Source organism: Bemisia tabaci, chromosome 2 (assembly GCF_918797505.1).
Source record: "Bemisia tabaci chromosome 2, PGI_BMITA_v3".
Taxonomy (NCBI): Eukaryota; Metazoa; Arthropoda; class Insecta; order Hemiptera; family Aleyrodidae; genus Bemisia; species Bemisia tabaci.
The window spans coordinates 1,436,936-1,454,638 of record NC_092794.1 but is presented as its reverse complement, the minus strand read 5'-3'; the positions used below and the strand labels follow the sequence as shown (position 1 = coordinate 1,454,638).

The 17,703-nt window shown below is 38.4% G+C and overlaps 1 protein-coding gene across 1 annotated transcript in view; it reads right to left on the bottom strand.

The window, feature by feature from the left end:
- Smg5 (Smg5 nonsense mediated mRNA decay factor) overlaps positions 1-17,703 on the bottom strand; it is a 68,293-nt gene that overhangs the window by 17,514 nt on the left and 33,076 nt on the right. The window contains 6 exon segments of the mRNA XM_072296511.1: positions 5,709-6,005; positions 9,108-9,289; positions 9,613-9,738; positions 13,071-13,277; positions 14,011-14,203; positions 15,616-15,805. Coding sequence (XP_072152612.1) covers positions 5,709-6,005; positions 9,108-9,289; positions 9,613-9,738; positions 13,071-13,277; positions 14,011-14,203; positions 15,616-15,805 — 1,195 coding nt within the window.

Genomic DNA, 17,703 nt, shown 5'->3' with positions numbered 1-17,703 from the left:
TACAATAACCGAGTCCCTTAGTTCCTTACCGAAAAGTGACTACCGCGAACTTCTGAGATTTTCCAAAGTGTGTAAAAAGTTTACTAATCCGTCAATAATTATGATTTAAAGTTGTTTCTCATTCTGGGGCTTTCTAATTTATGTGCAGTGAATGCCAAGAGTCCACGTTACTTGGTTTTCTTAAGAAGAAGCCTGAGAATGCGCAGCGCTGATTTAAAATATGCATATATAAGCAGAAGCAAGCAAACTGATTCGAGGATGGCTGACCAGTTCGGCACTCTTCGAATGAGAATTTCACTCACTCCGTTTTGTTCAAAACGTTGCTTTGACAGATCTCCACACCCCTGTTATGCTTTTCAAAATTTGGTACCACTGCTCTGATAGCCAGGGCAGCCGTAAGTGCAATCTGTGATGAGCCTCGAGATTCATTAGACCATTTGCTAGACGTGGCTCATACAGGAAGCTACTTGCGCACATATGGAAATCTACCTACCCCTCTCTCCTCCGCGCGCCTGACCCCAGCGTCGGCTTGTCGAAAGAGACAATAGCTCCGGATCCCGGTGAGCGGCCGGCGGGACCCGGTTACTCACGCTTCATTAACCATTTCACCGTCACGCTAGGATTCGTCCAATTTTCAAAAAAAATTGTTTCGCGTGTACTTAGCAATTTTTTTCTTACTCTCCGTTAAAACAAGAATTAAAAAAGGTCTCATTCATAAAAATCGGCCGAATAGAAGAGAAGTTACGGTATTCGAAATCTGAAGAAATCAACAAAACCTCGAATTCTCCAAACAAAAAATAAAATGAAGGGGAAAAAAAGAAATGTATAAATTACAATTAGATAAAATTGACCGCAGAATTTGACAAGCAATTCCATTATATAACGGAGAAAAAATTGGGAGTAATTACAACAAATTCGCCTCTTGCAAGGGGCTTCCATGTAAGAATTTTGACCTGAAGACAAGGGTCGAACAGCAACAGTACTCCATACAATACACAGTGTGCCTCAACGAGTTAAACATGTTTTATATATCCATATCGAAAATTTTTTACTTGAGTGTCTCTTGAGTCGTTTAAGCCAAAAAAAAAAAAAAAAAAAAAAATACGTCGAAATTCGGGAATGTAAAGGCGCTTTAAAAGTATGCTGGGGCTAAAATAGCTAAATCACCAGTAGTGAATCCCGTTGTATTATTAAAAAGAAATTGACTCCATAGTTTAATGCCTTACTTTCTTAAATACGATTATTTTAAGCACTCAAACATTTATACCACCAGTTTTAGCCATGAGGTGATTTCCTGAGAGCCGATAATATCACGAATTTCTCATAGAACCCTTCAAAAATGGCTTGCTTTTTGGGCAGCCGATTCGGCCATCGAACCGGGGTTTGAAGGGAAGCTGATAATAACACAAACCTCTGAGAAAAATTTTGAGATGGATTCTGTTCAGCATATCGATGCATAAGCATTTTCACACGTAGAATCTAATTTTCACGTCAGGGAGTGGACATATTTTGATTTTTTCGATTATATACGGAAAATTTATGGTTCTTCGGGATTGAAATTACTTGTAATTGTTTCTTGAAAAATAAAGGCACCCAAAATGACTATAGCATATTAACTATTACATATGTGCACTCACGAAATTGATTCGTAAATTCAACGAGTGGGTAAAATCGACCTGGTGTAGACATTTTACGGCAAATCGGTAGATTTTCGGGATGTAGATTTCTTACTTTCAATTCATGAGTGAATAAAGCATAGACATGGTTGAACTTCTTTCCATGGAAAGACGTTCAAAGTAACAAAATCAAGACATATTTAAAGCAATTTTATTTATATCGAGTCAATTTCTTTTCAATAATATAACGGGATTTATACTACCAGTGATTTGGGTATTTTAGCCCCAAAATACCTTTAAATCGACTATATCCTCTAGGAGTTCGACAGAATTTTTCCTTTCTTCGCTTAAATTATTCCGCAGCACTTTTCTTCAAAAATCTGATAAGATTTTGCTTCAGGCAGATTAAAAAACTCAAATTCGTTTGAATAGCTTTCTACATTCACAATACACGGTCTCGTCAAAGTGCGTCGTTGAAGTGTTGGATCGTATGAATTCTCTTGTTGTGCTACTTGCCTATTTTGAAATCTCTGTAAATGAAAACTAAAGGGGTTGATATATGCGAGTTAATGACGCGCCTTATCAACACATTGTGTTGGAGTTCACTGCTTGTTTTGCAATGTGCTGGTGTTGGCCAAATATACTTGTCACATTGGCAATGTGTTATCAACTTTGAAATTCGGTGATATGTTGCCAATTTTGGTTCCTCAGATAAATAAAAGTCCTGGAGGGGGTCTTTCAATAAGTCGTTTTCAAAACCTCGAGTTACTCAGTCACTATTAAACTTGGAGAGCTGATCTTGGTCTCATTTTATAAGTAATAAATTACATTGAATTTAAGCAAACATAAACTGCAAATCGATGGCTGTTTCTGTTTGCTCAAAGACCGAAAGTGTGCAAAACTTTTTTAACACCCTAAGTGTAATTCGAAAATCAGCAGCTTTCAATTGTTATGCTTTCCAAATGTATATCTTCGAACGAAATTCTTTTCCTCCCTCTCTTTCTGACCAATACTTGAATTGTCTCCCATTGATAATACAGACTTTGTCTCCTTTCTCATTGCAGTTATGAAACGTTCTAATTCTTTGTTCATGTCTACAACTTGCTTCTTCTTTTCGTTGCTTTGTAGGCATATGTACATGGTTAGACCAAAATTTCTGATTTGGTATTTCTAATCTGAGGGCACTTATCTTATTGCTGTCTGTCTGGTCTAAATTCCTTCATACCATTCTTCCACCTTTTATGGATAGTAAGACCCGTGCCAAAGAGCCTGTTTCTTATGTTAGAGTGTTGTATTACATGACCTGACATCCTTTTTTTAACTGTTATGTAACTTCTTCTGATGTCTCTGCGCGACCTCATCCCAGGTTTTTTCAGAAAGAGTCATTTCTAGATCAGCCCATCTCACTTCATCTTTCTAAGTTTCCATGCTAAGGATTCTGATACTTAAAAGTATGTCTCTTCTTCTGTCTTTTCTGTAGCATGGCTTGTTTTTTTTCTCTGGACTGACCCTCATCCTCTCTATTTTTTGTCATTATCATTTATCTTTTCATTCCAATTTAAAACCTCTTCTTGTTCAATTACTTGTATTCAAATGATTTAAAAGGATTTTTGTAACTTTACACTTCTTTATACTGTTGATATGGGCGATTAGTTTTTTGGAGCTCCTACCTCTGCCTCTGGACCTTTTTAATCATTGACTCCAAGGACCGAATTTTTCCAGCTCTTTCACAAAAAATGCAACAGCCATCGATGAGTCCAAACCGCACCACGAGCCAATCAGAAGTGCTAAGCCGGACTTGGGTGCGGTCGAGACTCGTCCTATTTATTTTTAAGTACAATATATTTAAGTATATTCAAATACGATGGAATGACCCAGAAAATTCGGCCCCCGGGTCAACTATCTTCGTCTCTATCATTGCAATCAGCTGATATTTTTAGGATTTGATTATTGTTTGGGATGGGAAAGCTTAAGGCTGATGCCATACCACTTCTAATCTCTGTCTTTCCATTTCCAACTGATTTTTTTGTCTTGAAATTAAGTCTGCTCTGTCTCATAACTACTTGGTGAGCTACACTTTTTTCAGGAGACAGCTATTCCTGATTTCTCTTGGACCTCTTTTTCTTCATCTTTATGAGCCCACATATCCTTTAAAGCTTGATGCTTGTGGTACCGTAGATAATTTCCTGATCCTTGAAGTTTACAAGTTGCTTTCTTACTTCAGTAATCTGATTTTTCTTTTTGAGTGACCTAATTCTACCACCGATGGGTCATTTGGGCTCGTCATACGACAAGATTTTTTTCATACTTTTTCAGTATTCCAGGCTGCTTATAAAAAGTCAGTACTATTTACAGACTTTCCAGATTTTCCAGACTAGTAGACACCCTAGACCTTGTAAAAAGCACTCGTGCCACCCTATCCTCCATTTTTTTGCGGCTTCATGTTTTAACATAATTTACAATTAAACTTCGTGAGTGATTCCAGACATAGGCTTGAGCTTTGAACTTGTCAAAATTCGCGATATACACGCCGTTTTTATCCACGTTTTTGCGACTTGGCTTCTATTTAGCAGCATACTCGCATAACACAACAGGGTGGTCACCAGCAGGGGTGCAAACCAAACCAGAACCTAGAGGGTTCCAGTGGAATCGAAACCGGTCCCCAACCGATGGCTTCAATGGAACCTGTGCCAGAACCAAAATTACTGGGCTTGGATTCCAGATTCTTAAAAGATTCCGCATGAAGTAGACCACATCGACTGACGGTTTCTTTTAAAAAAAAAAATGTTTTATAATTTTTTTGTTAAATGAAATATTCCGCTAAAGGGATTTCTCTCTTGAGCTGATGAGGCTGCAGAATTTTCCTCAGAAAGCCACAAGCACAAGGAAATTGAAATTATGCTGAACAATTACGTGAATGAAAAGCAGCTGGTAAACTTTGGAAAATTTCGGTCACCGCTGAAATTTAAACATGCAAAGAAAGAAGAATTTCATAGAAGCTTCACTATGTTTAAGCTGGCTACAAGTTGTCATGTCAGCATCAGCAACACTTGTTTCAAAGATGTTTTAAGAAAATGAGCTCTATATTGTCACTGCTAGGGGCATCAAGCTGGATCTGCTTGCAAGTAACTTTTGAGGTCCAAGTATCCAAAATCCTACAAATTCAATATTCGAGTGCTTACAATCGGTTGTTTTTTAAATAAATTAGATTCATGGTGCAAAATATTCAACTAATTTAATTTTTTAAACATTTCAACCTGTGTTTTTTATTTGTTATGTAATAAAAAAATTTTATACTTTAAAGCCTCTCTTAGCATAAAAAAAAAAATCTTTACAACCAGATTTGAACCAGAACCTGAAAACTATGACCTGGGAGGAACTGGAACCAAATTTCGAAAGTCATTGAAACCGAGACCAATCCAAAGATTCCCCCATGTTCACAGCGTTGGTCACCACAACCTCAAGAGAACTCCCCGAAGCACCAAAAATTAAGTGATTCTCTAGCGTTCTTTATCTGATGCCTCCCTGGCGTCATTCGTGCCTCTTCCAGGTTTATAATTTATCATGATTGTACAGAACAAGGAAAGAAGTGGTACCAAGAATAATTCTAATTAGTCCACAACTCTCCACCATTTCTCTTTACCCTGGTCACACAACTATTACACACTGGTTGACGGACACTGACATCACAGTAATTATTATCAACTGCTTTGGAATTAACAATTTTTTGGCTAATTCTTGGGTAAGTTTGCTTAACATATTATCTGTGGTAAGTGTCATGTTGGCAACATAAAATCGTTACATAACTTATTCTTATAGAATGGATGAGCTGGAGTCTTCTGAAGCAGAATTAGGTGTTCTGAGAGTTAGAGGGGTTTTGAACGTAAAATGTATCATTCAGTCAATATGACAAGAATTGAGCAAAATTTAAAATTACGGGGTGGGGTGGGGGTTACCAATTTAATTTTAGTTGGAAATCACTCTCAAAGAGCACAAATATCCCATGCCCATGCCTACTCATTCAGCGGGAGTTGATTATAATTTATTGGGTGGAAGCACAGTTAAAAGGTATTTACTCCTGTAATGATGTACCTGTGTATCACAATCGAAGTCGTGTAATCTGACATAATCCAAGTTAATTCCAGAATGTGCTAACTTTAGAATTGAAAGATTGCATAGCTCAACATCTTCTTCTAGAGGAATCAAAGAAAAGTCGTCGTCTTTCAATGAAGATTCAAAAACACTTTCACCTGATCGGGGATCTACTTCCCCTCCAGGGATCTGCAGTAGAAAATTGAACAAAGTTATAAGGTTGGAGACGAGAGGACGTGAGCTCTCTACACACGATGACAGAATGTGCATGTTGCAGCTTAGCCAGTCACAGCAAACCTGCAAAAAAAAAGAAAAAATATTTTAAAAAAGGATTACAAAGAATAAGAAGTGGTGTGTGCAACATGGGTCATGAGAGTCCACAAATGCGCTACATTTTTAAAGAAGTTAAGAACGGAGAATCCTAATAAGGATTGAATGGAGCAACAAATGCATCATTTTCTAATAGGAAAATGAGTCCACAGAGGTAAATAATTAACCCGATATTTAGAAGTCATTAGTATGTTTGACAAGGCTAACAGGTAGCATAGCACACGGAACATCCCAAAAAATGATTATATGTCAGTTGGACATAAGAACACATCCACCCTCTCTCAAGGATAGTGCTGGGTCCTGAAAGTTTGAAATATTGCTCTCCCTCGGCAGCATTCGATGCCGCTTGGTAAATCATATTTTTCCTGAAATTTCGGTTCATTTCTTCCATTTTTATTTCTGCCAAAGATCAATTTAATTTGATTCAATTGCATATTGCACCCTGTAATTCAATAAAATAAGATAATAAATAATATGCCAAAGGTGCTTGCTTTGATATTTACTAGCTACTGCATTTCGCCCGTTCGGGCACCTTTAGAGCTTAGGTATAAATATGAATATTTTATAAAACCTTTCCCACATATTGTGATCGTTGGTCCATTAAATTTCGAACGATTCATTTTAATGCACGTTTACTTAGAAACTTAGACAAGTCATTTGCGACCGCGTGCGCAAAACTGGTTACTGTTTGCTGAAATAGTCATCAGGTAGCAGCACTGTAGCACAGGTTGATGAGCAGTTTATTGGCGGATTGTATACCTTATTGAGAATTCAATAGTTGTTCATTATTGAGGACGGCTCTGAGAACCTTCATACTTTCCAGGGCGTCTAGTATGATTTTCTCCTTTGTTACAAGGTGTCCCGGACCACCCGCACCAGGCCTTTTTCTCGATTGGTTTTGGTCGTATGAAGTTAGAGACCGCAGGGTTGAAAAGGGAGTCAACCCTAAGGAATCCGAATTTCATGGTCCTGAAGCCCTCCCAGTCCCCTTAGGGGGGTAAATGGGGATCACCATCCTAAAAGTCGGGATTCCCCATAGAATTGCGATTTGACTGCATTGAAATTAACGCCTAACAGTCCAAAATCGATCCACTTTAGGCCCAAAAATGATCCCTTAAAGAGGGAGACAGTGGCCCCATCCATAATTTCCCTTTGATCGCAAAACTGACGTAGATTCTCCGGAAGAAGATGATTCCTCTGGTAATCGAAATCAAGGAATCTGATTTGCATGGTCCCCAATCCATCTGGCTCCCCTTGGGACGTAAACAGGGGGGGGGGGGGGGGGGAGACAATTTCAAAGGACAGGATTCCATTCTGAATCGCAAATTGATGGCATTCAAATTGAAAAGTGCAACAAATTTAAACTTTAATTGACACCTGGAAGTTCAAATTGACCCAGTCGACGCCCAAAAGTATCCCTCGAAAGAGAGAAGCGGTACCCCTTCCCCCCCCCCCAAGAATTGCTCATTAGTCGCAAAACTGACGTAGAATCTCGGAAAAAAGATGGTATGCTAGTGAACTGACATCACAGAATTCGATTCTCATGGTCTCGGAGCTCCCTTGACGTCTCTGCAGAATTTTTAGGGAGGGGGGACCATCTCTTTCGGGAGGATATGTCAGTTTGGCGACCAATGAGCAAATCATGGAGAGGGCATCGCTCCCCTCTTTCAAGGGATACTTGTGGGTGTCAAATGGGTCAATTTGATCTCCCAGGCGTCGATTAAAGTTTAAATTTGTTGCACTTTTCAATTTGAATGCCATCAATTTGTGATTCAGAATGGAACCCTAACTTTTGAAATTGTGTCCCTCCCCCCCCCCCTTTTGCCCCCGGGGGAAGCTAGGTGGATTCAGGATCATGCAAATCGGATTCCCTGAGGTCGATTACCAGATTTTTCCGGAGAATCTACGTCAAAAAGGGAAATTATGGATGGGGCCAGTGTCTCCCTTTTAAAGGGATAATTTTTGGGCGTAAAGCGGGACCGATTTTGGTGTTATTACTATCATTATTTTTATTATTATTAGTATTATTTTATTTTTTATTTTTTTTTTGTAACTTGGAAGAGGGAGCACTTCTGGTACAAGTATTGCTGATGGGCCACAGGCCAAAGTCAGTAACACATTTATTATTATTATTATTATGATTATTATCATCATCATTGTCATCATTATCATCATTATCATGGAAATAATTTTGTTTTGTAATTTCATTTCATCAAAATATTCATATTTATAACAAAGCTCTGAAGATTCCTGAACAGGCAAAATGCATTAGCTAGTAAACATCAAAGTAAGCACCTTTGGCATATTATTTATTATCTTATTTACTACATTTAATTTTTTATTTCGACCTCCATTTAACATAATGAACCTGCTATAACATCGTATAGCAAAGGATGGCATGGACGGTGCTTGACTGGTAGTAGCTCTGAGAGGGGCCATTCAGGAGGCATGCGCCGGCAGAGATAATGTCCGCATGTGGCTCGAATTGCGGAACTGGCGGGACATTCACAGATAAATCTTGTAAAATAGGAGTTTAAGGTTATAAATCGGAATACAAGAGGTTTGGTGCATATGACAAGGTTTCCGAGGTTGCAAAGGTTGGTGCTTTTGTTGGATTTTGTGTATATGATGTGGCTGTTGTGTTAGATGAATTTACAAATTTAACGCCGACATAATATACAACCATTTTAAGTTTTTGAACTGCCTCTTAACTACACTTCTCAACAGCTCCTAGCACAAAGATGTTCAACTGGTACAAAATATATAAAAAGAACAAGGTGTGGAAGAAGAAAGAAAAAGTCATCTTTACAGAGTAAACGTAATGCAACACGTAGTAACCCAACCCACACTTTGTTTTTGTTATGTATTTGGTTGCTCTTACAAGGATTGGTGACAAAACATTTGGGACACCCATACATAAATACATTGATAATGATTTTAACGTGAATGTAGGTTTAATTATAGAGGAATAGAAATGATAGGTGGTAAAGTCTTCAGAATGGGTCAGAATTTGAACTTCAAATTTTCAAGGATTAATAAATTTGAAAAATTTAAAAAAAATGGACAAACCTTCACTGTTTGTAGAAGATATCCTGATTTTGAAAGTTCTTGGACGAATTTGAAAACAGGGTTGCTGAACATTCTTGAAGTTTGCATAACTTCGCTACCTTTTGCTGAACCATTCATATATGTCCTTCCATTCATTTGTTTTTGATGCTTCAATAATTCTTTCCCGCCATTCATACATTCACCTGAGAAGTATATAAATCAAAGGAAATAATAAGGTTGAAGAACAGCAAAATGCTGAGGGACTTGAACTAATTTTGTGCTACATTCAAATTCCAGGAACCTTTATTGAAACCTGTAGTTGAATTCTGTCCGCACATAATAAAACAATTCCATAACTTAAATTGCTAGAGTATTTCATGGACTTCAAGCATTCATAGAAATTTTAACAAAAAACGAAAAAAATGTTTCTAAAGCTTCTTTTCTTATCTGATTTCTGAGCTTTGATACTAATCGACGAAAAAATTAAAAAAGAAAGAAGTTAGTAATATATAAGAAATAAACTCACCGTTGCTTGCTACAATTCTATTAGTTCCAGTTTTTCCATCTTCATTATCTGACTGAGAACTTGAGTTTTCATCAAATATCAGCTCTTCCTCACTTTCACTTGAATTTGAACTGATGATCTCAACTCCTGAAAAGTTAAAAAAAAAAGGAGATTGTTACATCTGTCAAAGAAAATACCGAGAAAAAATCATAATCAGGCAGTTTGAGATAAAATAATCTAGATTCAACTGCCGACTCCCAAACAAGAAAATTATTGGCATGATTCAGTAGTAGGGTGGTCCTTGTTTTCAACTTTTTCGGTTTGATATCGTCTCACCCCCTAAAAAGTTAAGAAATAGTTAGTAGAGAACAGATAAAAAGTTTTTCGAAGAAAAAAATTATTAATGGACGCGCCCGAGCTGTATAGTAGCGGCGGTGCCGTGGAAAATCGCGCTTTTGGCCGATCCGCGCATCTGTTCGAGCATGAAGCCGTTGCTCTAACCCTTTCATGAGGCTGACTCTAACACACTTTTTACGTGCTTTTACATGGTATTAACAGTTTCTCTTCCAGACTTTGAGAAAAAGAGATATCTTTGCCAGAGGAGGGGCGAAAATGCGATTGCACCCGCCGCAATCGAAATTTTTCCATGGGATGAAGCCTCCTTTTAGATAGGATGAATGCAGTCTGGAGTCATGAAATTTTTCATTCTAGCTCGCATCTTGTTCATGACGGTGTTTCAGTTCTGTTCAGGATTTTGCTGAGCTCACTGACGAGTGTGATCTACTGATGAGGTCTAAAGAGACCCAAAGCGATATCAATCTCTCCATCAGACTTAAGCTTAGTATTTCAATGAATCTGCTTGAACTGAACAATTTCTCTCCTCAGTCTTAAACCAATGCTTACTTGAGCTCATACTTTTGACACTGATTGAAAATTTGTGGTATTACTTGGCCTTCATCTCCTCAGAGAATGGTATGAACCTAGCACTATTCTACCATCCTATTACTTGCAGTTTCGACTAAATTTTTAGTGTTTTTTTCTAGTCTGCGCTTTTATAAGCGCTTTTCCCGTTCAGGAACAGGCAATTGCGTCTAGATGTGTTTGCATCTCCAACCACTTGCTTATCATTTTCATCCGGTTTTTCTTGTTCTGTAACTTACACACCTAACATACAGGGTGTCCCAGGATTAAATACGAATATTGAAGGAGTCGATTCTTTGGGTCAAAAAAAGACGTTTTTGAGGTTAGAATTTTTCTCCAAAAACGCTTTCCCTGGGCGCCACAACTCCCAAAAATTGGAGGAAAAAAATCGTTTTTTTAACTTTGCGGCAATGTTTATCAACCAATATGAATAAAAATTGGTAACTGGAAATTTTTAGCGTTCTTTTCATTTTTGACCTCCAAAAAAGGTAAAACTCATTTGGAGGGGGGTTTAGGGAGGGTACTGAACCTAAAAGTAGACAAAATTAATGTTTTTTGCGACAAAAATTGATTTTTGATGGCACCACAAGATTTAGCGTTGAAAAATGTTGAGAAAATGTCTCCTACATTTTTCCGCAATAATTCATAGTTTTCGCGATAGTAGGGACTAATAGGGGGATAATGGGACCCCGACGGAAAGCGTTTTTTGAAAAAAAATTATACCACAAAAACGTCTTCTTTTGACCCGAAGAATCGACTCCTTCAATATTCGTACTTAATCCTGGGACACCCTGTAAAGAGTACGGAGTAAATTCTATCTCAATACAAAACTAGGCAATAATTCGGATTTGGTTGCTACGATGTGGTCAGATACTTACTTTGAGTGGCTTTTTGTTGATCATGCATTCTTCTAGTTCTCATAGGTTGCCAAGGAGGGGCTCATCAGCCCTAAAATTGCATGAACTAACATTTTTGAGGTCAGTAACCCTCCCCCTTAGCACTGTTATGTTATCAGCGACAAGTAAGCAGATAAAAGGGCAAAAGTTAAATAACCCGAGGTGTGTGGATGGAAGAGAGTTAAGAACTATCAAGATAACTCGTTTGAGATGCAAGAGGGCCTAACTTGTCGAATTAGTGCATGTTTTCGGAGAAAAATCAATTCCGTTTTTTTTCTATTAAATCATGCAAGAACCACTAATCTTAAGATCGGCAGGGGTAAAAGTCATCTGATTTTGAATTTTTAGAGCTAGTCTTTCAATTTGGAGTCAATTTTTAAGTCATGTCAAAATGAGCGCCTGAGGGCCTGTCCAGTTACCAAAGGACGATCTGCTTGAGGACGCCGGAAGGGACAGCCTGAAGCTTAGGTCAAAGGAGTCTCCGTCCTGTGCTGTCACGATAGAACAGCCCTTAAGGCGGCCACTTCTCCAAAAATTGCCCCGGTGAACCACAAAGCATTTGATTTGTGGGGGGGGGGGGACTATAGTTTGATTGACGCTTGCCACAATGGCACTACACAAAACAGAGGAGACCCTGATTTACATGCTGGTCCAACTTGGGATGCGAGAAATCATTGCCCAGTCTAAAAAAAGACTGAGTCACTTAGAATGCTTCCTGCTGACGAACAGTTGAGCTACTACAGGATCGAGGAAGCCAGAGGTGCCAGTAAATAAAAGGCCCTGGGATGTGACACCCAAGTACCTTGTGCAGATCGAGGTAGCTGGTAATACTGGCTGGTAAAGCTGGGAAGAGAAGGCCTCAAGGATTTGAAGCCTTCAGGGTTTTTCCAAGGACAACAGAAATGATGAGACTGGTTTTGTCGTAGAGGAAGGGGCTTTGGAGTTGTGAAGTGCCAACTTGAAACCGTCACTTCGTCTAAGAAGCTGATGATGACAATGGAGAGGAAACTTCAGGGTGTGACCTTGTAGTGCCTATTAATTATACTGATCAAACTTGATTGCAATGAGCTGGACCGCTGGGGTGCCAACATATTCAAATCGTACTGATTTGGTTGTGGGATACCTCAATGCAAAGCACCCTGAGCTATCTCCTGGGCGCAAGGTGAACTACAGATTGCTTATCGGTGTGATGGCACAGGCGTAACGTTATCTGCGTTGGAACAACCGCTGACGTGTTGGAGAGAGCTGAGCCTGACTGGAGTAAAGCTCCGGCTGCAACCTTAGTTCACGGAAACTACATCCGAAGTAGTCGTATGCACTTTCACTTGGAAAAATTTAGTGCAATCTCGGCGTTAGGCGAGTTGTGCTTGAGACCTCAAAGCAATACTACAAATAAAAAAAGATCCTGACAAAGTTGTGGGAAGTTGGGTCATAAGCATATGAAATGCAGTGATGCACCAGGCTTGTTCTTGTCCTTTTTGTTGTTACACTATTCAATGATTTATATTGACCTGATTCAAACACAAAAAAATTTCTAAGCTCTTGGCCGCGGACAACTTTCCAATGTGAAGAGTTTTTCATGAACAGGCAACCTCGGTAGCCCCAATCGATTCCCCCAAGGTGAGTGACCTTGTCTTAAAGATAAAATAATAAAAAACTTACTTTCAGACTCAGGATCGGATTCCTCTGAGGCAAAACTGTTGTTGCGTACTCGACGTCTCCTTCGACGGGAGTGCAATTTTTGATCATTTGATACGGTTTTCTTAGGTTTTGGTAAGGGAACATTTTCGGTAAATTTATTGGCACAAGTCTGAACTATGACAGATGTTAGGGACAGACATAAAGCCTCAGGCCCAGTTCTATCAAAACCTACAATTAGAAAACAGACAGTGATCTTTAAAATTAAAATATCCTTCCAGAGAGTAATTTTGACAAAAACATAAAGGTAGTGTAAAAAGAAAAAAAAAACCGAAGTTCAGCCAAAACGGATTTTCGGCATCACCGAAACTTGTTATTTATTTTTCAGATCTTGCATGGACAATAATTGACATAATTAATGATCATTTGAGGCTTGAGCCTCAACCAACTTGTCACATAAAATACAATCCAAAATCCTGATCAAGCCCTCCAAGTGCATTATAAATTTAAATTTCTATCTCATACAATCCTCCCCCCCCCCTCTTCCTTTTAGTAACGGTTTGTGTGGCTGATTGCAAACGTTGTCACGCTGATGAGCAGGGGTAAATCTTGCGCATCCGTTCCCTAATGCGAGACTACATGCCTCGTCCTCACTCATTAGATGCTCCTTGCCAAAGAATATCTGAGTTCTGCCCGTGATTTCATCCTCATATTTCGGCAAGTATTGACTTTAGTCTGTAGGATTCAGGGAATGTTACTCATACAAACTTGATTTAAACGATTTTGTTCTTGAAACAAGGCTGAATCTTGCAAAGAAACATTGAAATCATTAGGGTGTTCTTCATCTTGGTTTAGACCATTTCACATGTGTATCGGTAATTTTATCGAGACAAGCATAAACTATAAATAGCGCAAGGAAAATTAAATTCAAAGAAGTCAAAGAAAAATCGTCGATTATTTTCACCTTTTTCGATGCTCCTTTGGATACACATAAGTAAAATAACAAATATTTTGAAGAGTAGCTCATCTTTTAGGAAATCAGGTTGTTTCTCCACGGATAGAACGGCATCATCCAATGAGTCCGGTTCTTTCATCATGGGTCGAAGCAATTCTTCTTCTCGACATTCTTCGAGTAGTTTTAGCCATCTGTCTACCAACTTGGAATAGAAAAAAGAGTTTCATGATGATAAGCACAGGCAATGAGATGGAAGATACATACAAAATCACCCAAATCTTCTCAGAGGAAATATTTTTGCGACCTGATACATTCAATCAGTAGTTACTGCCTCGTTAATTCCTAAAGTTTTAAGTTCCCCTAAAAAATTTGAAAGGACATGCAAATGAGGTTCAAGTACCAAATCTGCAAAATTTATGCACTTCCAACTTACCAGGCTATTTTCTGCATGCGAACACCCCACAAGGTAGATCGGTTGTCATGCAAACAAATCTCAGCGCACTCCGTTGGGAATTGGCTAGTGCGGTTCAATTCTTCTTTAATAGACAGTTATGAATGGGAATACTTTTCAATATTACTAACGGAGGCTATCTAGCCAAATCGTATAAACCTCTGGCAGTATTGCTCCAAGATGTACTTTTGAAGTTTACAGATTAACCGTGAGGGGGTCGAATGTACTATTGGTATATGTACCGTTTATGCCCCTTCAGCAGGTCCCTCCTCCCTGGCCAAATAAAAAGCATTCTTGATTACAGGTTGAAAGAATGCAAGTTCTATTCCCAACTTGTCCTTTATCTTATTTTCAGAATTTTTATTACTTGATTTTTATGAGTTTCCAACTTTCCCTTTCATTGATATGTTCTACTTTCTGTGTCTTAAAAGTCTTCAGTGGCAACATAAAGAATGCATTTGTGACTTTAAGAGCATGAAGGTTAGGTTAGGTTAATTTTAGTTCTTCATAAATTGCCTCTTTTTTCTGCACAAGATCGATGCCCAGTCTCTCATGCGAGATATCAATGAAAGACGCATTAAAAAGATTCAATTATGAATAAAATAAAGAGCAATTATCAGATTCGTGGTCCACCTACGTTAGAAGGAGAGGAAGAGCGTTGACAATTAGATTAAATGACTCTTGTAAACTAATAAAATTTAAGGGACCGTCGGCGTGTCCCTTATTTGGTAGATGTATAAAGAAGCTCCACTAGGCGAAATCAAAACTTCATAGTGAGGTCGCTGAGTAATGGCTGAAATGGCGTAGGAAGGATAAGATTTTGCTGTGCACAGATACTGCGCTTATACTAATGAAAGGATTAATATTTTTCTATTCCTGTCACCAGTAAAACAAGAGCTTCCAGAGCATTTTGCACATGATAGAGTTCTGTCAGGTTGAACATGGGCTTTTGGTCTTACGCACCATCTAATCAAAAATTTAAGAACAAACATATGTCCTTACACAGGCAGGCTTTTAGTTTCTTCAGCAAGCCTCTTCAGGTTGTCACACAGAACTTCGACATTTCCGTAAAAAGATCGGATTTTTTAAAAGACTTGTGGATATTAAGGTAACACATCTTAGGCAGAACAAAAAGCTCAAAACTAAACAGAGTGAACACTTACAGCTGCCATACTTTCTCTAGGTGTTCTATCAGAAAACAGTAATCCAGCTATGTACAGAAATTCCATGATGCAATGTTTCACGAGCGGACCATCTCCTCCACATCTTTCTGATTCCAAACTACTAGCATTCCGTGCCAGCACAGACGTTAGGTTTCCTTCGGTGCCTTCAAAAGATTCTACAGCACACATGCTAAAAGAAAAAATTTGATGTATTAGAACCGCTGCCGACTGCTATGAGGTCAGTTTTGGAAATGGTAACAAATCAAGCAATATGGAGTATTTGGACTTTTTTTAAATGCAGTCTTCTTTGCGGAGGAGGGGGGAGGGGCTGTTACGGTGGACAGTTTTTGAACTTTTTTCGAAATTCCATGACAGCAAGTGCTAAAAAGTTGCGTTTTGGCATAAAAATAACGCTCAAGTTTTTTCAGAATTTTTGGATGATGTCCTGAGCCCGTCCCGACGCCATCTTTGTTGCCAAAGAGGGTTGTACAAAATCGGCGATTTTACTCCCCTCTTGGATTTTGCCCGGAGTTGGATATGTTGTTCCCTATCACAAGACACGCCTTTTTCCGGCGTTGGCAAGTTCACCCGAAATTTTTCCCGCGCGCTACAGCGTTGCCAAGTTGAAAACAGGCAAATTCCGTAAGTGACGTTAAAATTGAGCTATGAAGTTGCGGTTTTAACGAAAATTCTCTAAAAATTACGTACTTTTAGGAAATGACCATCAATTTAATGTCGCATTAATTTTAACATGCATTGTTGCCAATTTTTCGATTTTTTAATTCGACTAATTTTACAAATCCGCAAATACCCAAAAAAGCTATCTTCAAAATTGAATAAAAAGTTGTCTAATCGATAGTTCGTTTGATTCCGCATCCATCGATATATTATAGCTTGCTGGGAAACTTTTGGTTCGCGAGATATCATCATTTTTGTAAACAGCTTTATGGAGCGACGACGCTTTTTGAGTCCGGGCGGATAGAAATTTTAGCCTCCAAAAACACAGGTCAGCATTAATTCCATGGTTTCCTATGTAATTTTTGGCGTTGAATCCGAATTTGACCATTTCATAACAAAATTGTCACCAAGAAGTTGCCAAACGGGGGCAAAAATGGCTTAAAATCGGCCTTTTTGGCGGATTATAGCCAGTGACTTGCCAGGAGTTGATCAGACGACAAAATTGGTTATTTCCACAGTTAAAACTCGTTGAACTTTCTACAAGCTGAGTCAAATTCTTCCTGCTCACGGCAAAATTAAACAAGCGACAAGCAGCAAACTGAAAAAAAGACTCCAAAATCGGCGCTTTTTGCGGTTTTTGTCCTAAGTTCCTTGTTTTCCGATTAAGAGTATGTTTCTAGACTAAACTAATGAACAACATGAGCAGAATTTAATGAAAATGAACAATAAAATAAAATCGAACGTATTCCGATGTTGCCAAGCTTAAACAAAATACTTGAATTTTCGCTGGTTTTTTCGATATTTGTCCTATATTCTTTGTTCACTTCTTATTTTTAAATTATTTAAATGTACGTATCTCTCGTGCAAAATAATAAACTTTTGCAGATTAATTTAATTTTCAACTTACATATGTCGCAGGCAATTAGCAATCGCCGGCAATTTGAAAGCCAGTGATAAATAAAAGTAGAAAAGCATAAAATTCAAAAACAAAATAATAAAATTAGAGCGCTGATTATGTTGCCTTTAATGTGAGTAAACACTTTTCCCACCGTAAAAACAGTAGAAATAGGAACTCTCAGAAGAGCGTGTAGTGAACTCTGTGACATTAGTTGGGTTGAGATCGGGCAGGCAACTAAACTAACTTCGAGACAAAGCGTAGAGTATCACAAAAAATGAAGGCGCTCCAAGGCGAGTTGATGCTTTTGAAGACCATAATCCTTTAAAATCATACCATCTCGATTCGCATTATTGCGAGTTATCGAAACAACATGTGAACTGCTTGCAAATTGCCGGCGATTGCTAATTGCCTGCGACAAATATAAACTAATTACTAGGATTTTTATTCCAGAGAGGAAAAATTCACAAAACAGTGAGTTTTGTCGAATCATGTCAATAAATCACATTTTGAAA